Source organism: Callospermophilus lateralis, chromosome 4, assembly GCF_048772815.1.
Source record: "Callospermophilus lateralis isolate mCalLat2 chromosome 4, mCalLat2.hap1, whole genome shotgun sequence".
Taxonomy (NCBI): Eukaryota; Metazoa; Chordata; class Mammalia; order Rodentia; family Sciuridae; genus Callospermophilus; species Callospermophilus lateralis.
Window position 1 is genome coordinate 28,640,604 of NC_135308.1, and position 18,832 is coordinate 28,659,435.

General features: G+C 34.0%; 1 protein-coding gene across 1 annotated transcript in view; it reads left to right on the forward strand.

The window, feature by feature from the left end:
- Positions 1–18,832, forward strand: part of Neil3 (nei like DNA glycosylase 3) — a 43,184-nt gene that overhangs the window by 9,595 nt on the left and 14,757 nt on the right. The window contains exons 2-6 of the mRNA XM_076852383.1: positions 2,199–2,326; positions 10,989–11,123; positions 11,405–11,618; positions 13,896–13,970; positions 15,659–15,825. Of these exons, the coding sequence (XP_076708498.1) occupies positions 2,199–2,326; positions 10,989–11,123; positions 11,405–11,618; positions 13,896–13,970; positions 15,659–15,825 (719 nt within the window). The remainder of the gene's footprint in view (positions 1–2,198; positions 2,327–10,988; positions 11,124–11,404; positions 11,619–13,895; positions 13,971–15,658; positions 15,826–18,832) is intronic.

Below are 18,832 nucleotides of genomic sequence, written 5' to 3' on the forward strand. Positions count from 1 at the left end.
ATCTCACAGTCTTTTCTGGGATCCCTGACAGAAGCTGAGGGCATGATTAAAACCACTTGCTAATAAATAATATTGGGGGAGGCTAAGAAGTTGCTTACATTTGTAGTGGTAGAGAAACAAGATTCTGAGCTATTAATTCATAAATCAATGTAGAAGACCTTCAATCTAAGGTCTCCAAAATATAAAACTTAATCTTATACCAAGGCAAAGTTTACTTATGATAGATCTGCACCAACTCTGTATAATCATTTTATAAGTGTCCTGTTTAGTTTTATAAGAACTTTGTGCATGCTAATTGGTTGTCATGGAAACCTACCTTGAAACCTGCTATTGTAATCTATACTTGGCTTGAAGTATATGTTAAGTGGATTAAAGTCCCTTGTGAGGCAGAAAAGCATCATGACTCTTGTTGCTTCTCAATTCAGGCCTCTAACAGGTTCATTTATAGAAGCAAGGCGGATGTGGAATCATGTTTTCCCTCACCAAATACACAGCCTGCCTTGCCAGTGCTTGATGTTCATTGATGGGCTCTCAAGTTCATGAGAGAAAGAGAAATCAGAGGCAGAAGTTCTGAGGATATGCTAGACTCCCCCACAGATTCTTATGATTTGAGCAGAAATGGAAGGCTGCCACTTTTAATTATTCTTGCATAGTTACTGGCCATTGTAAACCTGTGATTAATTCTATAGTACTTATGCAAAAGAGGGATACAAAGCCCTTTAAAATTCCTTGAACTTTAGGCAGCTAGAAAATTCTGGCATTGGTGTCACTATTATAATCCCCAGTATGTTTGTGGAAGAATAATGTTTACTCTCAATCTTTAAATATATATAATCAGCCCGTTATCTCTCTGAATTAAACACTATCGTCATATCTTTTTTTTTTTAAACAAGGGCTGACCTTATAAAATAAGGAACAGAGTAGATATATCACCTCAAGCACATACAGTAACAGTTGCTTTTAAACCAAAAGTTTGAGAATTCCTGAGCAATATCATTCCACCTTAAGCTAAGGAATAGTCATGACTTTCTTCTAGGCTCTCTATCCAAAGCTCTTTTATAATAACCTCCTTGACATGTCCCCCACCCCTTCATACCTTCCACGATTTCATTTAGAATCTTCAGGATTCTTAGGCCCATTGAGAAAAAGGGTAAAGAAGTTAAGAGATGAGGATTTCCTTGGATAAAGAATTAATGTATAGATATATTTACATGAACAAGTTTTTGTATAGTAGCTATAAATTTATAAGTTTTAAATTTTGAATGAATATTAAATGTTTATAAAACATAGCTAAATCATAAAAAGTTATATACAGAACACTGGTATACATATGACCTATTAAGAACATGACCAATATCTAAGGTAAATCCCATTCCTGTCCTTCCTCCATAGAAGAACTTATATTTTATATTTATGTTTATAATTTCCTTGATTTTATTATAGTATTCAGTACATATATTGTAACCCTCACAATGTATCGTTCGGTTTTGCAAGACTGACAAAGAAAAGCAAAAGTGAGTTTATTTCCCCTTCATTTTTAACATTGTGGTTAAAGTTGGGTAGGTGTCCAATTAGATTACCCTTCTCAGGAGACCTGTGGCATAAAGCTGTGGACACTGAAGCTGTCACATTCCTTAAGTCTAATGATTACCCTTATGGCAAAGCTGGCTTCAGGCCTCTGCTTACCTTGTTTGCAAGGTTCTCGCCTACTTTTATTTCGCTTTCAGCTCCTTATGATTCCTTACTTCAAAATTCATCAGTGCTATTAAAAATACTTTGTTTTCGTATTTTACATCACTTTGGCAGTGTTTATTCAAATACTCTTTCTGAGAACTTGGCTGTCCTTCTGGAAATGGAAGACTCTGTATTTCACTTGCTGGTTTTACAACATTCACATTGTTTTCCTGTGCTTTATTTTCATATACACACAGCTATATGATCCTGGAAGAAACTCCTTTTGATTGTCTGCCAATTACCGTTTTTCACTTAATGTTTTTGGCCGCTCTCTTTAAATGACTGCATAGTAATTTGACAAAATGTATGTAAACAGCTGATTACATTACTTGACTTGTTGGATCTTATTCTTCTCATTGGAATGCACCTGGGTATGAAGTAATATAAATACATTTAAGAATTAAATGATAATTTTGTTTAGAGTTCATACACGTGTGTGCATTTATGTGTATATTTTCTTCTAGGCTGTTGCACTGAATAGTAATAAAGATTCCAGACAGAATTTTTTGCGACTGTTTAATGGATGTGTTTACAGTGGTGTGGAAACTTTGGGGAAGGAGCTCTTTATGTACTTTGGCCCAAAAGCTTTACGGTAAGATAAACCTGTACAATACATCTTATCACTCTTATTTAAAGGATGTGTAGAAGGCTTTTCTTACAGTTTGCCAGGTGTCACATTTAATCATGTAGAAAGTACTCTATGTTTAAGAGAGCTCTAATATAAGAGGTTGAGATTCTATCTTGGAAAGCAATAAGCAGAAGAAGAATAAATTGTGATGTCATCATTACTTGGAGGCTAGTCAATTTATTTCTTTAAAAAAAATGGATAGGCTAGCAGGGCTTCCCAAGATGCATTAGTGCAGCACATCTCTGTTTTGCTATTCTCCAAATTCCCTGCACTGCTATCTCCCCTCTTGTCATCAAATGTTCATTGCATTCAGTAGCATCAGTTATTTTATATTTGTGACAGGCCCTACTTTGGCTTAAATGTATCACTAGATTTTTTTGTATTTTTCTGTCTTCCTTCTTTTTCTGAAACCTTCAACAGAATTTGGGAACTTATTGAATTCAAAAACTTTCTCAGAAATAACAGGTTCTCCATTGTTTCAGAGTTCTTACGGAAATTCATGGCTACTGTGTTGGCAAAGGATAAGCAGTCTACTGCTTGATTAACTTAAAGATGAAAAGTGTCAAAATGTATGTAATTGCAATGCATGGTCATCTACTTAATTTTTGCAGGAAAATGAAAAAGGTCTATGAGTTAATATGTCTATTGAATCTAAGTCTGTCTTTTCTGGATTTAGCCTAAGCTATTGCAAACTATAAAGATGGGTCCTGCTTCCTTAAATCCTCTTTAGTTTTTTTTTTTTTTTTTAAGGTATTGAACTGTTATCACCTTCTTTAAAGAAAAGAGTTGTTATTAGACCCTGTACTTTTAACTGAAGGTGAATAAAGCTTACAAAGAGATGGTGTGATTCTATGATTGTTATTTATTGCATCTCATCTACCACATATTTAGAGTACTTCAGGTTTATGTAATTGCTTTTCCTTTGAGGTGTTCTCTCTTCATTGTCAGCAGCTGCTGTCCTTGGACAACATTGTCACTTCATAGTTTTTCTTAGTCTGGGATTGATAACATCAGCATATGCCTACTGGTTCATGCAGTAATGATATATTGCAGGTTACATTACTGCTGTTGTAGATTGATGTGATTGAAAACCCTTGGCTCTGGTCAGAGTAGGACACAATGGAATCCATGCACCATAGTTGAGAACATTGATATGTTATTGATTCTCTGATGGTAGGTGAAGATTTATTTCTGTAAAATGAAAAGGAGGCTTTATCAGGTGTTCTCCAGCAGACTGATAAGGAAGGAATCATTTCTCAGTGTAGAGCTGTCAGTAAGTGTCCCATGAAGTTCCAAACAAGGGCAATCACTTCCTCAATCTACATGACCAGAGTACCATCCCTGGAGAGTACCTATCTCCAGATGAGGATAGGAAGAGAATGCAATGGTTTGCCTCTGGTTTCTTGCAACCTTAACAGCTATTTTATGTAACAATTCAAGGTCAGTGGCATATCAGCTGTTGGAATCTAAACTCAACAACTTAAAATCAACTGAATCCCCTTTCACAACATAACATAAGCTCAAAACCTGCACTCCCAACCTATGCTTTTTAGGGGAATGGATGACTGTCAAGTAAATGTGATCCTTTTGTGAGGCTGCAGGTCTGTGAGCCTGACATAGAAATTTAGTATTCATTTATTACTTATTTTCTACCCAGAACACTGGTCTGCATTTTAGAGAACATGTAGCAGGAAACATGCTTACAGATTTCTTATGGTTTTCCCTTAATACCAAGCTTTTCATGATCAAAATTGCCCATGGATTTTAATCATAAGACATGTGTATTTCACTGTGCAGACTGTGAATCCTCTGGGATTCATTTGTTTATAAAGTAGAATACAGGTGCAGTCCACTCTAAGGAAATCTGCCATGTAAAAATCCATACTTCAGAAAAATACAAATTAGAGTGTGATTGCTTCTGTTAGCAGATGAGGTATCTAAGTATTCATAATAGTGCCATAGAATACTGAAAATTATTTTATACACATTTATTTTACGGGCACAGTTGTAGTGTTAGTAGTGTCTATACTTTTATGGGATGAGGGTAGGTACCAGGGATTGAACTCAGGGGCACTTAACCACTGACTTGCTTAGTGTCTCACCATTGCTGAGACTGGCTTTGAACTCTCCATCCACCTGCCGCAGCTTCCCATGCTGCTGAGATTACAGGCATACACCACCATACTTGGCTTTCCTGTTTTTGAACAGTAACTCTTCAGCTGAAGCAAGGCAAAAATCATTTTCAATTTTTTGTTATAAACATAACAAATACTAGAACAAACTGAAAAAGTATACAATAATGCATTCAGGATCCCACTGCCAAATATAATCTTTATTGACTTTGGTCACATATATTGTCCATACAATGAACATATATCTATATGTCTACTCATCTAGACCTACCAACTCTGCAAGCTGTTGTTTTCAGTCAAAATCGATACATTTTGGTCTATTATTTTATAAGATATTTTTAATGAATATCTCCAAAATACTTTTGTAATTTTGTGATTTATAACGGATTATAATTTAGTATACATACTCAAACCAGAAGCTATATCTGAAATATTTTGTAGGCTTTGCCATTCTGGAAAAGCTTTATACTTAATCACTTTTGTAGTTCATTGAAGTTTAAATGGTATCAACCTCTAATATGATATGCAAGAGATGATACAATAATTCTTAGTTTGCTAAGATGTCTTCATGAGACCTATCATAAACTAATTATAAAAGGGTTTTACAGCTTAGATATATTTTTTGTAATCTGTTAAATAACTTTTTAGGAAAGACTGAAGTGTGATAAAGATTCTAAATTAAATACTTTAGGGTAATAAATACCTTCTGTGTGCCACTTGTACACTTTGCCCGTTCTCAGTGATTTTTTTTTTTTATGGATGTCCTTTATTAGATTGGAAAAGTTTCCTTTTATTTCTGCTTTTTTGAAAATTTAAATCATGAATGAATATTACATTTTTTCAAGTATTTTTTCTCCATCTATTTTAATCACTACATGGCTGTTCTTGTTTGTTTCTATGGTATTTTAGTCAGCTTTTTCACCACTGTGACTAAAAGATATGACCAGAATAATTGTAGAGAAGGAAAAGTTTATTTGAGGGCTCATGGTTTCAAAGGTCTCAATCCACAGACAGCAGACTCCATTCCTTAGAGCTCAAGATGAGGCTGAACATCATGGCAGAAAAGTGTGGTAGAGGGAAGCAAATCATATTGTGATCAGAAAGCAGAGAGTCTCCACTCTACATATACAAAATATATTCCCCATAGCCACACTCCCAATGAACCACTTCCTCCAGCCAAACACCACCTGCCTCCAGTTACCACTCAGTTAATCCCATTAGGGATTAATTCACTGATTAGGTTAAGGCTATAACCCAATAATTTCTCCTCTGAACCTTCTTGAATTGTTTCACACAAGAGCTTTTGGGGAACACCTCACATCCAAACCGTAATATATGCTGAATTATACTGTTTGATTTTTTGAATTTTAAATGACTTGCATTCTCAGGACACATTCTACCTTTTTATGATATATTACCCTTTCTATGTTTTGCTGGATTTATTTTATTGAGGACTTTTGCAGTTGTCTTCATGAGCAATATTGGCCTATGGATTTATTTTCGTCTCAGTATCTTTGTCTAATTTTGGCATTATGATAATGCTGGTCTCCAAATGAATTGGGAATTTTCCCCTCCTGATTTTCTCAAAGAGTGTGTGGAGACCTAATATTGGTACAGTATTAAATGTTCTAATGTATTTGGAGGCCCAGGAAGAAAACAGAAGAAGTAATGACCAAGAATTGTACAGAATTAATGAAGATGTGGAACAAGGTCAAATGGTCTAACATACTTTTAACTAGAATTGCAAAAGAAAGAAATAATTGGGCAGAAGATATCTTTTGAAGAGTTCAGTGACCTGAAATTTTCCTTATCCAATCCTGGACTCAAAAACTCAAAAGAACTTCAAATAAAAACAAATATCTCTCACATATACCCAACCAACGTGCTAAAAACCAAAGATCAAAAGAAATCCAGGAAGCAACCAGATAAAAATAAACATCATATACAAAAGAACAAAGTTAAAAAATACATTAGACTTCTCATCAGAAACTCCGCAAGACAGAACAACCTCTTTAAATTGCCGAATAGACAATAAGCCTTTCAACTGAGAATTCTAAGCCCATTGAAAATATCTGTTAAGAATGAAGGTACAATAAAAACTTTCAAACAAACAGACACACACACACACACACACACCAAAAAATAAAGAAATATAAGAGAATCCAACACCAGCAGACCTACAACACAGAAAAGTAAAAGGAAGTCTATCTCACATAAAGAATACAGTCATGAGTTGAATTTGAAAGCAAAAGGGAAATTGGAGACTTTGGAGTAAACACTAAGGATATTTTTTATGTCTAAAGAATACCTGTCTTTTTGTTTGGATAATTTCTGTTCATCTATTTTCAAGTTTGTGTGTTTTCCTCTGCTGTGTGAAGTCTGCTGATCTGCCCCTTGAAGGAATTCTGTTTTTTATTTCTCTGACAGGAATTTCTCATCTCTTCATGTGCCTTTATACTAGATCATCTCATATATTAATCACTAATATATTAATGACTGATATATAAAATAGGATTGTCTATAATGCATCTCTTAATTTTAATTTAATGTTACTCTTTCACTACATGTCTCATAGTTCCAACATTTGGGACATTTTTTAATCTATTTCCAGTGACTGTGTTATCTCTTGATATTGGATTTTTCAGTGTGTGCATGTGGTGTAGACATATATGTATTCTTTGAATCCCAGACAGAATGTACAGAAAAACAAAAGCAGAATCCCAGAAATTACTTCTAGGAGAGACTGAATCCCAGAATGCCTCTTCTGTCAGCTCATTAGTTTGGGAAACTGAGTGGATCTCCTAAGGAGTTGGTGGAACTTGGCCTGGGTTCTGGTGGGCTGTGGTTGCCTCCTGAAGTTCACCAAGGACTTCAAAGCTCCAGCTGCTTCTGCTGCTCAGTGTGTTGTTTCTCTGCATTTCTGCTCTGCTCCCAGCTCCCAACAGATCCTGCATATTCCTGTCACGTAGGGAATCTCTCTACTCTTGCCACTTCCTTAGTGGAGACCACTGTTGATTATTACCCAGTGAGAAGCTCATGGTTGTGACCATGGAGGTTCTTATTTCTTCTGGATGAGCATGAGTCTTGGTCAGGTCCTGTACATGTGTGTATAAGGGTTGCAGTTTTCTAGTAGTTACTGTCCTTTTTCTCATAAACTCTACCTTACCTCTCTTTGTGTTCTTGGGTCCTAAAGTTTCCTACCTCTTTCTCAGTGGAAGCAGATTTTTCTTCAATAATTGCAAGATTTTGTGCCAATGCTGATTTCCTGTCTCACCCCTAAGGACAGGTGGCTTTTGCTGCCCCCTCTCTCTCACCAGAGAATCATCTTTGCCTGGGCCCGGTTGCAGGAGTTTCCTACTCTGCCCCTTTGCAGACTGCTGAAACTTGTAAAATCAGTGTAAATTGATTATATGAGCAGTGGAGATGTCCTGGCTGCTTTTCTTTCTACCTCTCCTTTTGCTACAGCAGCTTAAGACTTTCTAAGACTTTGTGTTAGAGAAGTGTTCAAGAAGCAGACAGAGCTTCATAAAGACAGGTGTCATCCCACAAAAGACAGCTCTTTCAGGTCTCCTGCCCTGACTCTTCCTCCTCTTGCCCATCTCAGCAATGGATGCCATGAGTGCAGACTCTCTTCTGGGACTCGGGGATTCTGAACTGTCATGCTTGCTCACACTCAGTATGTTTCCTTACCCATTTTCAGGGTGGTCTTCTCTTCTTCCTATGTCCTGCCATATGTGTTTTCTGACTTTCCTCACAATGGGACTGGTCATTTTGGAATTTTGCCTACATGATTGACTTGCAACCTCATGTCTGTTATAAATTTTAGTAAATGTTTGGCTTTGTAAATAATGTAAGTTTTCCTCTCCATGTTTGGGTGGAGCTATGTTCACTTCTATATCCTAAATAAAAGTAAAACTCACATTTTTCATCATCACATGGTTAAAACCCTATCTTTTTACAATCTTTTTAGAATGTTTACCACAGGTTTTATATGTTTATACTTAACATTCTTTATTATCTTTAGGACAGTTCTGACCACTTGCTAATTTTACTAAGCCACTGCCTTATTTGCAAGGTGTGGTTGTTATTGACATGAACTGTGACGGTGCTATTGTCTATGCTGTTTTGTGTACTTCATAATGTTCAGACTATTCCGGTAATGATAGCCTAGAAGAGAGTGATGTTTGAAATAGGATCAGGGCTTATTTATCAATTTGTTTTAGGAGGCTATTTCTAGCAGAGATTTTCTTACTATCATTTCAGTTTTAGTTTGGGCATAATTTTATGTTACAGCTTTGACTACAAATGACAAAAATACAGTGCAAACAAGTTCGATAATTACTTATTATAAGAATATGGAGTATCTATGAAAGCTGAAGATAATACAGATGGGTTGATGGAGAACTAGAAGCAAAGACTGAAAGCTATTAGGACTCTCTTCATTTCTTGAGTCTGTTCCTCACTAAAATCTGTTGTAGACTTCCTCTCTGCAGACAGGTCTTCCTTGGCTTCTCTGGTACCCATTCCCACATGGAAACATTCCCACAGACAGCTCCCATTGTAGCTTTTCCAAAACTAAGAAGAAATTGATCTCTATGTGTCTAAAATCCATGAATCCAACTTAAGACAGAAGCTCATTACTTAATTGTATCAAAGTCACAGGATCAGAGGAAGGGCTAGATACCAGTTCAGGTTTGGCCTAAAACCCACCCTTGGGCCAGACAACTGCAGTTGGTAGACAGAGTTACATTTTGCAGAGTCTCCTGTGACCATTGGATGGGATGTAGGAACAGTGAAGTTATGAGGATCTGGGAATATTTTTCTTAACTAGGTTAATTAAATATAGGAAATACTGAAAACAAAATGAAACTTAAAAATCTCATTCTTGTTGTATGGACCTATGTACTGGTTTATAAAAACTAATATATATCAGTTGTTAAAACAATGTAGATACTTACTATGTCTTGAAAATTTTCATGATACTGATATATTCTTAGTCTAAGATAGAAGTTAATTAACACAACACTAAACATAAAATTTGTTATCAGGGCTTCATTATTATAACATTGGGCTATTTAATAAAATAAAAATATAAGATAAAATAGTTATTTTTATGCACATTTTCCCCTCAAATTGAACAGGTTTACAAGAAAAAGGCACATTTACTTTATTTACAGTTCTTATTGAGGCTTTTCGTGCATTTGAATTGGGTCTTAACCTTTGAAATTTTTGATGTGGATGTGGTTTCATTATGGAAAGTGATTTAGAATCCACTTTATGAGGCATGCAGCTGAAAAGATTTTAGATATGATGGCTTCTGGGCATGACAGTTGCACACCTTTCACTGGGGCTGAACCTCCATAAGCTAAATTATGGAGTACTTACAGGCACACATTTTTCCTGTCAAGAACTATGGGGCATGTAAAATGCATTTATGATTGATAGTAGGGCACACAGAGTTTAAAACCCACATTTTTAAAGTTAGACTGGTTAACCTTGTACAATACTATAACATGGTGCTTTGGAATTAGAAGCACAGAGCAGTAACATTTGCTGCCAAAAGAACCATATTTATTAACTCAACAAAGCTACAAGAAGATGGATTTGAAAGGCAGAACACAGTATTTCATCTTGAGAATCATTTTTGATCTTCATCATCAGAGGCCTCACAAAACCACTTCTTTTTTTTTTTCTTATGTTACTGGACATGCTAATCAATCCTATAAAATCTGAAAGGTTATGAATTTTTCATCACTGCATTGTAATTTTAAAGTTAACCGTAAATATTTATAAATCCCTTCTTCCCAATACATGTAAAGGTAAAAGAAAATGAAAAGAATTGAAGACAATAGCATTTTCACTTGTGTTCTCTCTCTCTGTCTCTCTCTTTATCTCTCTCTCTCTCTCTCTCTCTCTCTCTCTCTCTCTCTTTCTGTTGCTCTTTCTCTTTTCTTTATATACAAGATTTTGCAAGAAATTGTTTCATCGCTCAGTGCAAAGCAATGGGAAAGAAAAATATCTTAAACTGTAAATCTTATTTTGCAGTAGGTAAACAATTCCAATCCACTGTGGCTAGAAATAGGGAATTTGAATGTTAGTGGCTTTGTAGAATTTATAAACACAAACTATTGGCATTTTAAATTTAGCTTTATCTCAAGCCTTTGAATCAGAAAACACCGAGAGATGCTAGACTGTTCTATGAATAAAAGATATTTCATCTGATAAGAAGGACAGGGGTATGTTTTCTTGGGCTTATTGTTGGGACCTTGTTATTCTCTAGGAACTTATGTGTAGGTTGAAACACTGTCACATCTTCTAGCTTTATAAGGATACAAAGCTATAAGGAAAAAATATATAATATTAGTGACAATATTTTGCCCTTTAAAAGTGCCCATGATGACTAACATTTATTTTATTTTATTCCAAAAAACATGAAAGGGAAAGTTTGATGCATGATATATTTCTATTTAAAAATGGGTTTGACTTTGTTTCAGGATTCATTTTGGAATGAAAGGCTCCATCATGATTAATCCACTTGAGTGTAAAAGAAAAAATGATGTTTCTCCTGTTTTTGAAGTGCAACTCACCAAAGATTTGATTTGTTTCTTTGACTCATCTGTAGAACTCAGGTAAAAAATAAAATAAAAATACTTACCTGCAAAACTATGGAGCTTAGATTTGCGGTTTACTTTGGGACATCACCTGTGTTTTTAAGTAGTTTATATTTGATGAAATCTCATGATAAAGAAGGCTTCAAATAGAATAATTTGTTAGGGTCTTCATTGTTCACCCAAATAACCCTTGTGCCATGATTATCATAAAGTGTTTATATCAAAGCTCATTTTTAAATGACACTGTAAAATTATAAACCAGTCTTAACAATTAATGTGTTTTTTATTCCTTTCTATAGGAACTCAATGGAAAGCCAACAGAAAATAAGAATGATGGCAGAATTAGACATATGTTCACCTAAATTTAGTTTCTCAAGAGCAGAAAGTGAAGTTAAAAAACAGACAGGTCGGATGCTATGTGATGTGTTACTGGATCAAAGAGTGTTGCCCGGGGTAGGCAACATCATCAAAAATGAAGCACTCTTTGACAGTGGTCTCCATCCAGCTGTTAAAGTAAATTTTAAGTATTTTAAAAATTGCTTCTTTTTTTTTTTTAATACTATTAAGGAACCCATGTGGAACACTTACACTTGGGTTGCAGTAGCACATTCTCCTCATACTTCAGGTGTCCTTCAAGTCTTGGGTCATGTCGAGTTCTCTTTGTAACCAAATCTGACCACCTCCTTAAAACTGCAGTATGCATCCCCTTCTCCTGCTTCACTCTCTCAATCTTCCTTAACTTGCTTTGCTTTTTATTTTTTCTTCACCATGTATTTCTCTTAAACACAATATATTTACTTATTACATTTATTATTCAACAAATCTGACTTGTACTAACCAGAACGCAATCTCTGATTAGGACAAGTCTGCTTTGTTCAGGGATGTATCCATGCATCTAGGACACAGTTTTTGACATTTGATGGGCTTAAAGTGAATTTTGTAGGATATGTGAATCATTTAAGCTCACAATTTTCTTTTTCTATCTGGCATATTCAACACATACTCTACACATATTCATGTATTCATACTTATAAGTGTTGGTGAAGATAGAAAATGTAGTTTCAGTAGAATGATAAGAATGGAATTCAGATGACAGGGACTAAGCAATGAGTGATCAATGAGCAAGTGGAAACAAAATACAGAGTTCTTGTTCCTTCCAGTAGCTTAGATTAACATGAAGAGAAAAATATTAGACTGCTAGAAGGGAATATCAGGATAGGGATGGATCTAGTTTTTGTTTTTCTATATCTGGAGAGATTTGAACCTATTTCTAAATTGGGATAAAAAAGAACTGGCAGAGAGAAATGCTAAAACTATAAAAAAGAGGATGCTGGTCAATAATAGCGCAAGGTTGTGAAAGTTCAGAGAGATTGGAACTCAAACCTCTCACTTAGAAGTCAGAGAGATTGGAATGCATGTGTTTCAGTTTCCAGAGAAGAATTCTGCATTATAACTTTATCCAGTTCTGTTACTACTTAAAGTATTTGTAACTCTATTAATTAAATCATTTCTATCAACTGTTATTTTTACATAATAATTAATTCTGTTAACTAAATTATTTTATATAAGTCCAAAGTCACCTTTTTGTTTTATGCAGATACATTCTAGATGGTTTGGTAAAATCCAAATCAGTAGGAATAGTTTTAAAAGAAACCAGGTAGTGATAATTTTAGATTAAGTTCTGTTTTTTGACACTAGGTACAAATTAGTTCAATGTGGCAATAATGAAAAAAAATTTAAGCAGAATGAGCTGTTTTAAATCACACAGATCTCAATGGAAAATGTTAAGAACAAAGGGTATAGTGATGAACTGAGAATTCGCTTTTTATCTTACATCCAGCCAGGTATTCACTTAGTAAAAGTCCATTACCCATAATTCCTGTGGGTTTAAAACTTACTGGCATTTCTGAAGTTTAGTTATTCAGAGTATAGACATAATTATTGAAATAGTACAGGTAAGCATACCAAGGTTTGTCTTAATATGTATATAAGATATGGTAAGGAATAAATATTTTTAAAATATATAAATTTTAAATTTAAAAAATGAGGAACATTTATAATACTTTTGGAAGATTATGTTGATTAGACAATTTGTATTTTTATAATCACTGATAATTTTGTGTGTGTGTGTGTGTGTGTGTGTGTGTGTATGTGTGTGTGTGCGTATGTGTGTATTCAGGCACATAAAACAAGAGTAAGGTATCAGAATTTCTTTTGGAATTACTATTGAAAGCACATGTGCCAAATGAAAATTAGTTCTGCATTGGTAACATTGAGATTAATGCCACTTTATCACACAAAAAACATTCTCCAGTAAGGTCTATCTGAGTTATTCCATGTGTCAACGAGTACTTTGATATTAATGCATGTATATAAATTTATATCTTTTTAAAACCTATTATGACTTTGATGGTCACCTACTCCTATGCCTAGTTTTCCTTCCTCCTTTCTTTCTTTCTTCCTTTTAAATTTTCAGTTTTTCAAATCCAGCAAGGCTTTGCAAGTAGCTGAGAGAAAATGTTGGAACTTTGAAGATGTCTGATAAGAACATTCAATAAATACTTGAATTTAGAATTAAAACACATTGGGATAATAAATCAATACCACTATCAAGTAAAAATAAAGCTACAGTTTAGTGAATGACACTAAAAAGATATATAACAAACAGAGTTCTAGAAGATATGCATATATTTTAAATCTATTTACAGTTCTTTCAAAGAACTATAAGTGTTTTTTTTCCCAATAGTGAATAAATTATGAAATTACATTCAATGATTTTTTCATTTTAAGGTTTGTCAGTTAACAGATCAACAGACCCATCACCTTGTGAAGATGACTCGAGACTTCAGCATTTTGTTTTACAGGGTAAGAGTTGAAACTTTCAGCTATGTAAAATGTCAATGGTTTCCCTTTTGATTGCATCAGAAATGCTAAGGTTATATATAGCCACCTAGTGGTAAGAGTATAGAGATACAAAAAGGGAGAGGGACATTTTATGAGCCTAATTAATATTTTAAAATACTAGGTCAGAGGTCATTCCAAGTTTCTCTAACCATGATTATATTGAATTCTTCTAAGTTGGAAGCAGCTATGTTAGCTGTTAGTCTATGCATTCTGCATAGACTCTTTTGGATATGTGAAACAGAACATATAAAAAAATAGACTACTTTGTGGATGCTGATTCATAATGGCAGGGAGGGCATGGGAAAACTGGAGGAACTGTGATTGGGCAAAAGCGGGTAGGCATGGGGGCCAGAAAGATGGCAGAATGAAATGGACATGATTATCCTAGGTACATGTGTGATTGTACATATAGTGTGATGCTACATTGTGTAAAATCAGAGAAATGAAAAGTTGTGCTGCAATTGTGTACCATGAATCAAAATGCATTCTGCTGACATATATATATAATAAATTAATTAATTTAAAAAAAGATAGACTACTTTGGGTAAATAAACCTTAAGTGTAGTTTCTTTATCTGTAAAATAATATTTCTCTGTCTCCCACAAAAACTATTCCAGGAATGAAATAAGTACTTGCTAACATGTAAATTTTAAAAGTTAAATATATGTATACATAAAATTCAATAAAGGCATTTTATCTTTTAAACAACGTGTTTCAAATAAATCTGTTTTTCTGCCAGTCTTTTCTATACTCAAATTCTTATATTTTCTATATTTAGAAAAGAAAGTATTGTAGCATTCTTCATTAATTGACTTAAAGTGTCAATGAACATTTTGCTTTACATATTTGCCTTGAGTAACTAGGGCTATTTTAAACCAGCCCATTTTCTGCCCATATTAAATTGAGTATTTTCAGTACTTTGTTTAAATTAAAATATATTGTTTGTGCAATTTTCAGCTCATATGGTGAACCTTATTTCTGGGCTTTTAAATTTTCACACAACTGATGAAAATTATTTTAATTGTATGTGAAGAGCATAAAACCTTCACAGAAAATAGCAAAATATCTTTTGAAATTGTATTTATTCTGAAATGGAACATATTATCTGCTAGGATGGTATTTGATTTTTCTTTTCCAGTGAGTCTCTAAGGTAAAAAGGAAAAAAAATACTCTTGTTAAATTTTTTCCCCCTAGAAATAAGGTTTTTGGCTATTGTAACTGAGTGAGCAGCTTCAGTGTTCCAAAAGTAATCATATTTAAAACTAATCTAGTCTTTTTCTTCTAACCACATAATTATATTCAATTAAAAAATCTTAAAAATCATAAATACATTTTAATATATAAAATTTTTATGTCCCATTTAGATAAGAGGATAAAGATATGCAAAGAACAATTTTGAATACTAATAAGATAAAATGACTGAATTATGTCACACAAATCTTATTTAACAAACATGACTGAAGCTTGTCAATATATTTTCCTTAGCAAAAAGAAAAGACTATATGGAACTATGTTCAAATATATGTAAATTTTTAACAGACTGTTTTCAAAGATGACTTAAAGAATTTATCTTTGACTCTTTAGCAACACTGTTTAAACATATATTTATTTTTTTTTTTAACTTTTATTTATTTATTTATTTTTGTTAGTGCTGTAAATCAGGATCTGGTGTCTTTAAACACTGCAAGGTTTACAGGCGTCCTAATTGTGGTCATTGCCACTGCAAAATAACTGTATGTCGCTTCGGGGAGAATAACAGAATGACATATTTCTGTCCTCAATGTCAAAAAGAAAATCCTCAACATGTTGACATATGGTAAGAAACCTCATTTAAAGGGATACTGTTTGCCTCAGTTATTTAACTAAAAGGTTAATAATCAGAAAACATAACTAAGTATATATCAGGCTATTCTTAAGAGTACATAATTCAAAAGTATTTGAACCTTTGGAAGAAAATAGTAAATAATGTCATCAGAGAACCAGAAGGAACCAAAGCTGATTATGGATCACTTCTCAATTCAGGAAGAAATCCTCTAAATCAGGTAATAATATCCCACCCTTGGGTGCAATCTAATTTGTGAAGTGAATATCCCAGTCAATAATTGGGGAAAAAAATGCAACTATCTTCAGAAGTCTTTGCTTTATTTAGAAATATGTCATAAAATTTAAGCAGGATCTTATTTCAGAATCTGTCTTCTTAATTAAACAACAATTATACTCAGCAAAGAACAAAATCATTACACTTATTAAACATATGTGTAATGATTTTGTTCTTTGCTGAGTATAATTATGCATTCAAGAACTGGGGTAGTAAGCACAGGATGGGTTTTATAAGATGAAAAGGACTGTGGCTCAGAGGTAGAGCGTTTTCCTAGCACGTGTGTGGGCCTCAGCACCACATAAAAATAGACAAAATAAAGATATTGTGTCCAACTACAACTAAAAAATAAATATTAAAAAAAAAAGATGAAAATGACTAAAGCTTCTGACCTAACTGGTGGCCCACAGTAATATTTTAGGTCTCCTGGAATCTCCTAGTATCAGTTCAGAATCATTATCTAGTAATCCCAACAAAATCTGATTATTTCCTTTTTTGCCAAAACACACTCACCTTAGTAGAAGATAGTAGATGAGTGTGCCTTGGCAATGCCAAAAGAAAGATTAACAGCTACTCTGTGTGGGATTATGAACCAAAATTACCAGTACATGAAATGCTATGAGTTCAGGGGTATTAGAGGTTTATACATACAGAGAGGTTGGCAGATCTCATAAAGTCAATTTGAATTTTACTTTAAAAAAATGGAATTTTGGTTAAGTAAATGAGAAAGTACACATTATTTAATTAAAAAAAGCAGCATGGGGGCTGGGGATGTAGCTCAGTTGGTAGAGCACTTGCCTAGCATGCACAGGGCCCTGGGTTCAATCCCAACAACCACCCCCAAAAAAGGGCAGCATGGCTACCAAACTTGAATAATTAATAAGCAGGCATGCTGGAGAATGAAAAAATACCAGCCAAGGCTTTGAAGGCTCCATTGAAGGCTAGTGTTACAGGTTGGATGAAATCAAATAATAGGGATCATTAGTAGTTCTGGGAATGGTTAATGGGATTAAGTAACTTTGAGTGTAGCATGTAGTTAACATGGAAAACGAAAAGATAGGAAATGCATATGGAGAAGCCAATGCAGAGTAAAGGACGAGAGATGGTTACTAGGCGTCTGATGTTTAGGAAGATCAAAACACTGGAAAAGCACCTTACATAAACTTTTAAAAGTCAACAAATTAGTGGCATATTTGATATGAAGAATAATGCAGGTAATATCAGAACCAAATAATAGACGTTTGTACTTTATGGGTCTGAGAAAGTTGGGATATAATGATAAAGATACAGCAAGTGTTGGGTATGTGAAGTAAGAGTATCTAGGAAGATTGTCTTATGGACCCATAGAAGTGTTAGAGTTCATGGCTGGAGAGTTATTACCACACTCTTGTTAGGGGAAACATTAAAACTTTTTCAGTCCACTGAGAACAAATGAAGATGTTCTCTATTGAGTAGGAGGAAAATTAAGCAAAGGGAACAAAATGATATGACTGCAGATTGAAAGAGAAGCATGGCATTCCTTGGCTGTGCAGAAGCTGGGGAGGAGAGAGAGGGCATTAGGTATGTAGAGAGCTCTGCGCCACAGCATGAAGATCCTGGCTTCTTTCTTCATAAATATACCTGAAGCTACTTTTTTTTTTTTTTCCTTTCTCTCTCTGCTCCTTGTTTTATATTCTGCATTACCCCTTCTCTTGTTCTCAACTGCTTCTAAGTCACTTTATATCCCCTTCCTCTCAGCTTCTTCACCTGATTTTACCAAATAGTTAAATAATTAATTATATTTGTTGTACAGGTTTATGGGTTTTTTTAAATTTTTTATGAGCAAGAAACTATTTTTCATAATATGGGTACACATTTGGCCACATACACTCAACACAGTGTCTGGCAAACAGAGACTTCCTTTATATATTTGACTAGGTGATTAATGTTCTATATTTATTTTTCATGAATTGATAGCTTTTCAGATTTAAAAAATTTCTTATTCTTCCAAATCATCAAATATTATTTATCATCTAAATAAGGTAATTAATTGTCATTAACTGGCAGCCTCTTTTTTTGATGAATATTAAATACTTTTAATTTTAACTAAATTTTTTTCTTTTATTTTAAAGTCACTTTAAGTTAACTTGAAGTCTGGAAGGCTCAATAGCAGTGACCTAAATATTCCTTCAATTGCTAAAAGTTTACTGAACTCCATCATAAATCCTACCCAAATTTTCCAGTTTTTATTAATCATACCACATTTTAAATGCCTGTATTATTTATTATTGAGTCTTAATTACATGCTAGTTGTCATAATGTATGTATGTAAGTATTGTTTCTTTCAGAGAAGATAAGAATATAATCTTTTTAAGAATTTTTATAATTTTTAAAATTTATTATTTAATTTATTATGGTTCACTATATGCTAGCTACAGGAATACAATGTAAAATTGAATAGTCTCCACCTTGCTCGAGATCTGAAGTGAGAAGTAAATGATTAAATAGATAAATAAAACCTGTGGATGGGTATGGATACACTAATGGCAGTGGAGGAATAGATCAGAAAACACAAAAATCTACATGGGAAGGACAAGAAAATCTTTCTGAGAGGTAAAATTAGAGCTTCCTGTTGAAGGAAGTAGGAATTCATCAAAGATGAGGAAGGAAAAGGATTTCCTGGGAGAGAAACAGCACATGGGCAAGTGCAGAGGGAAAATACTGCATTTGGAGAGCTATGCATAGG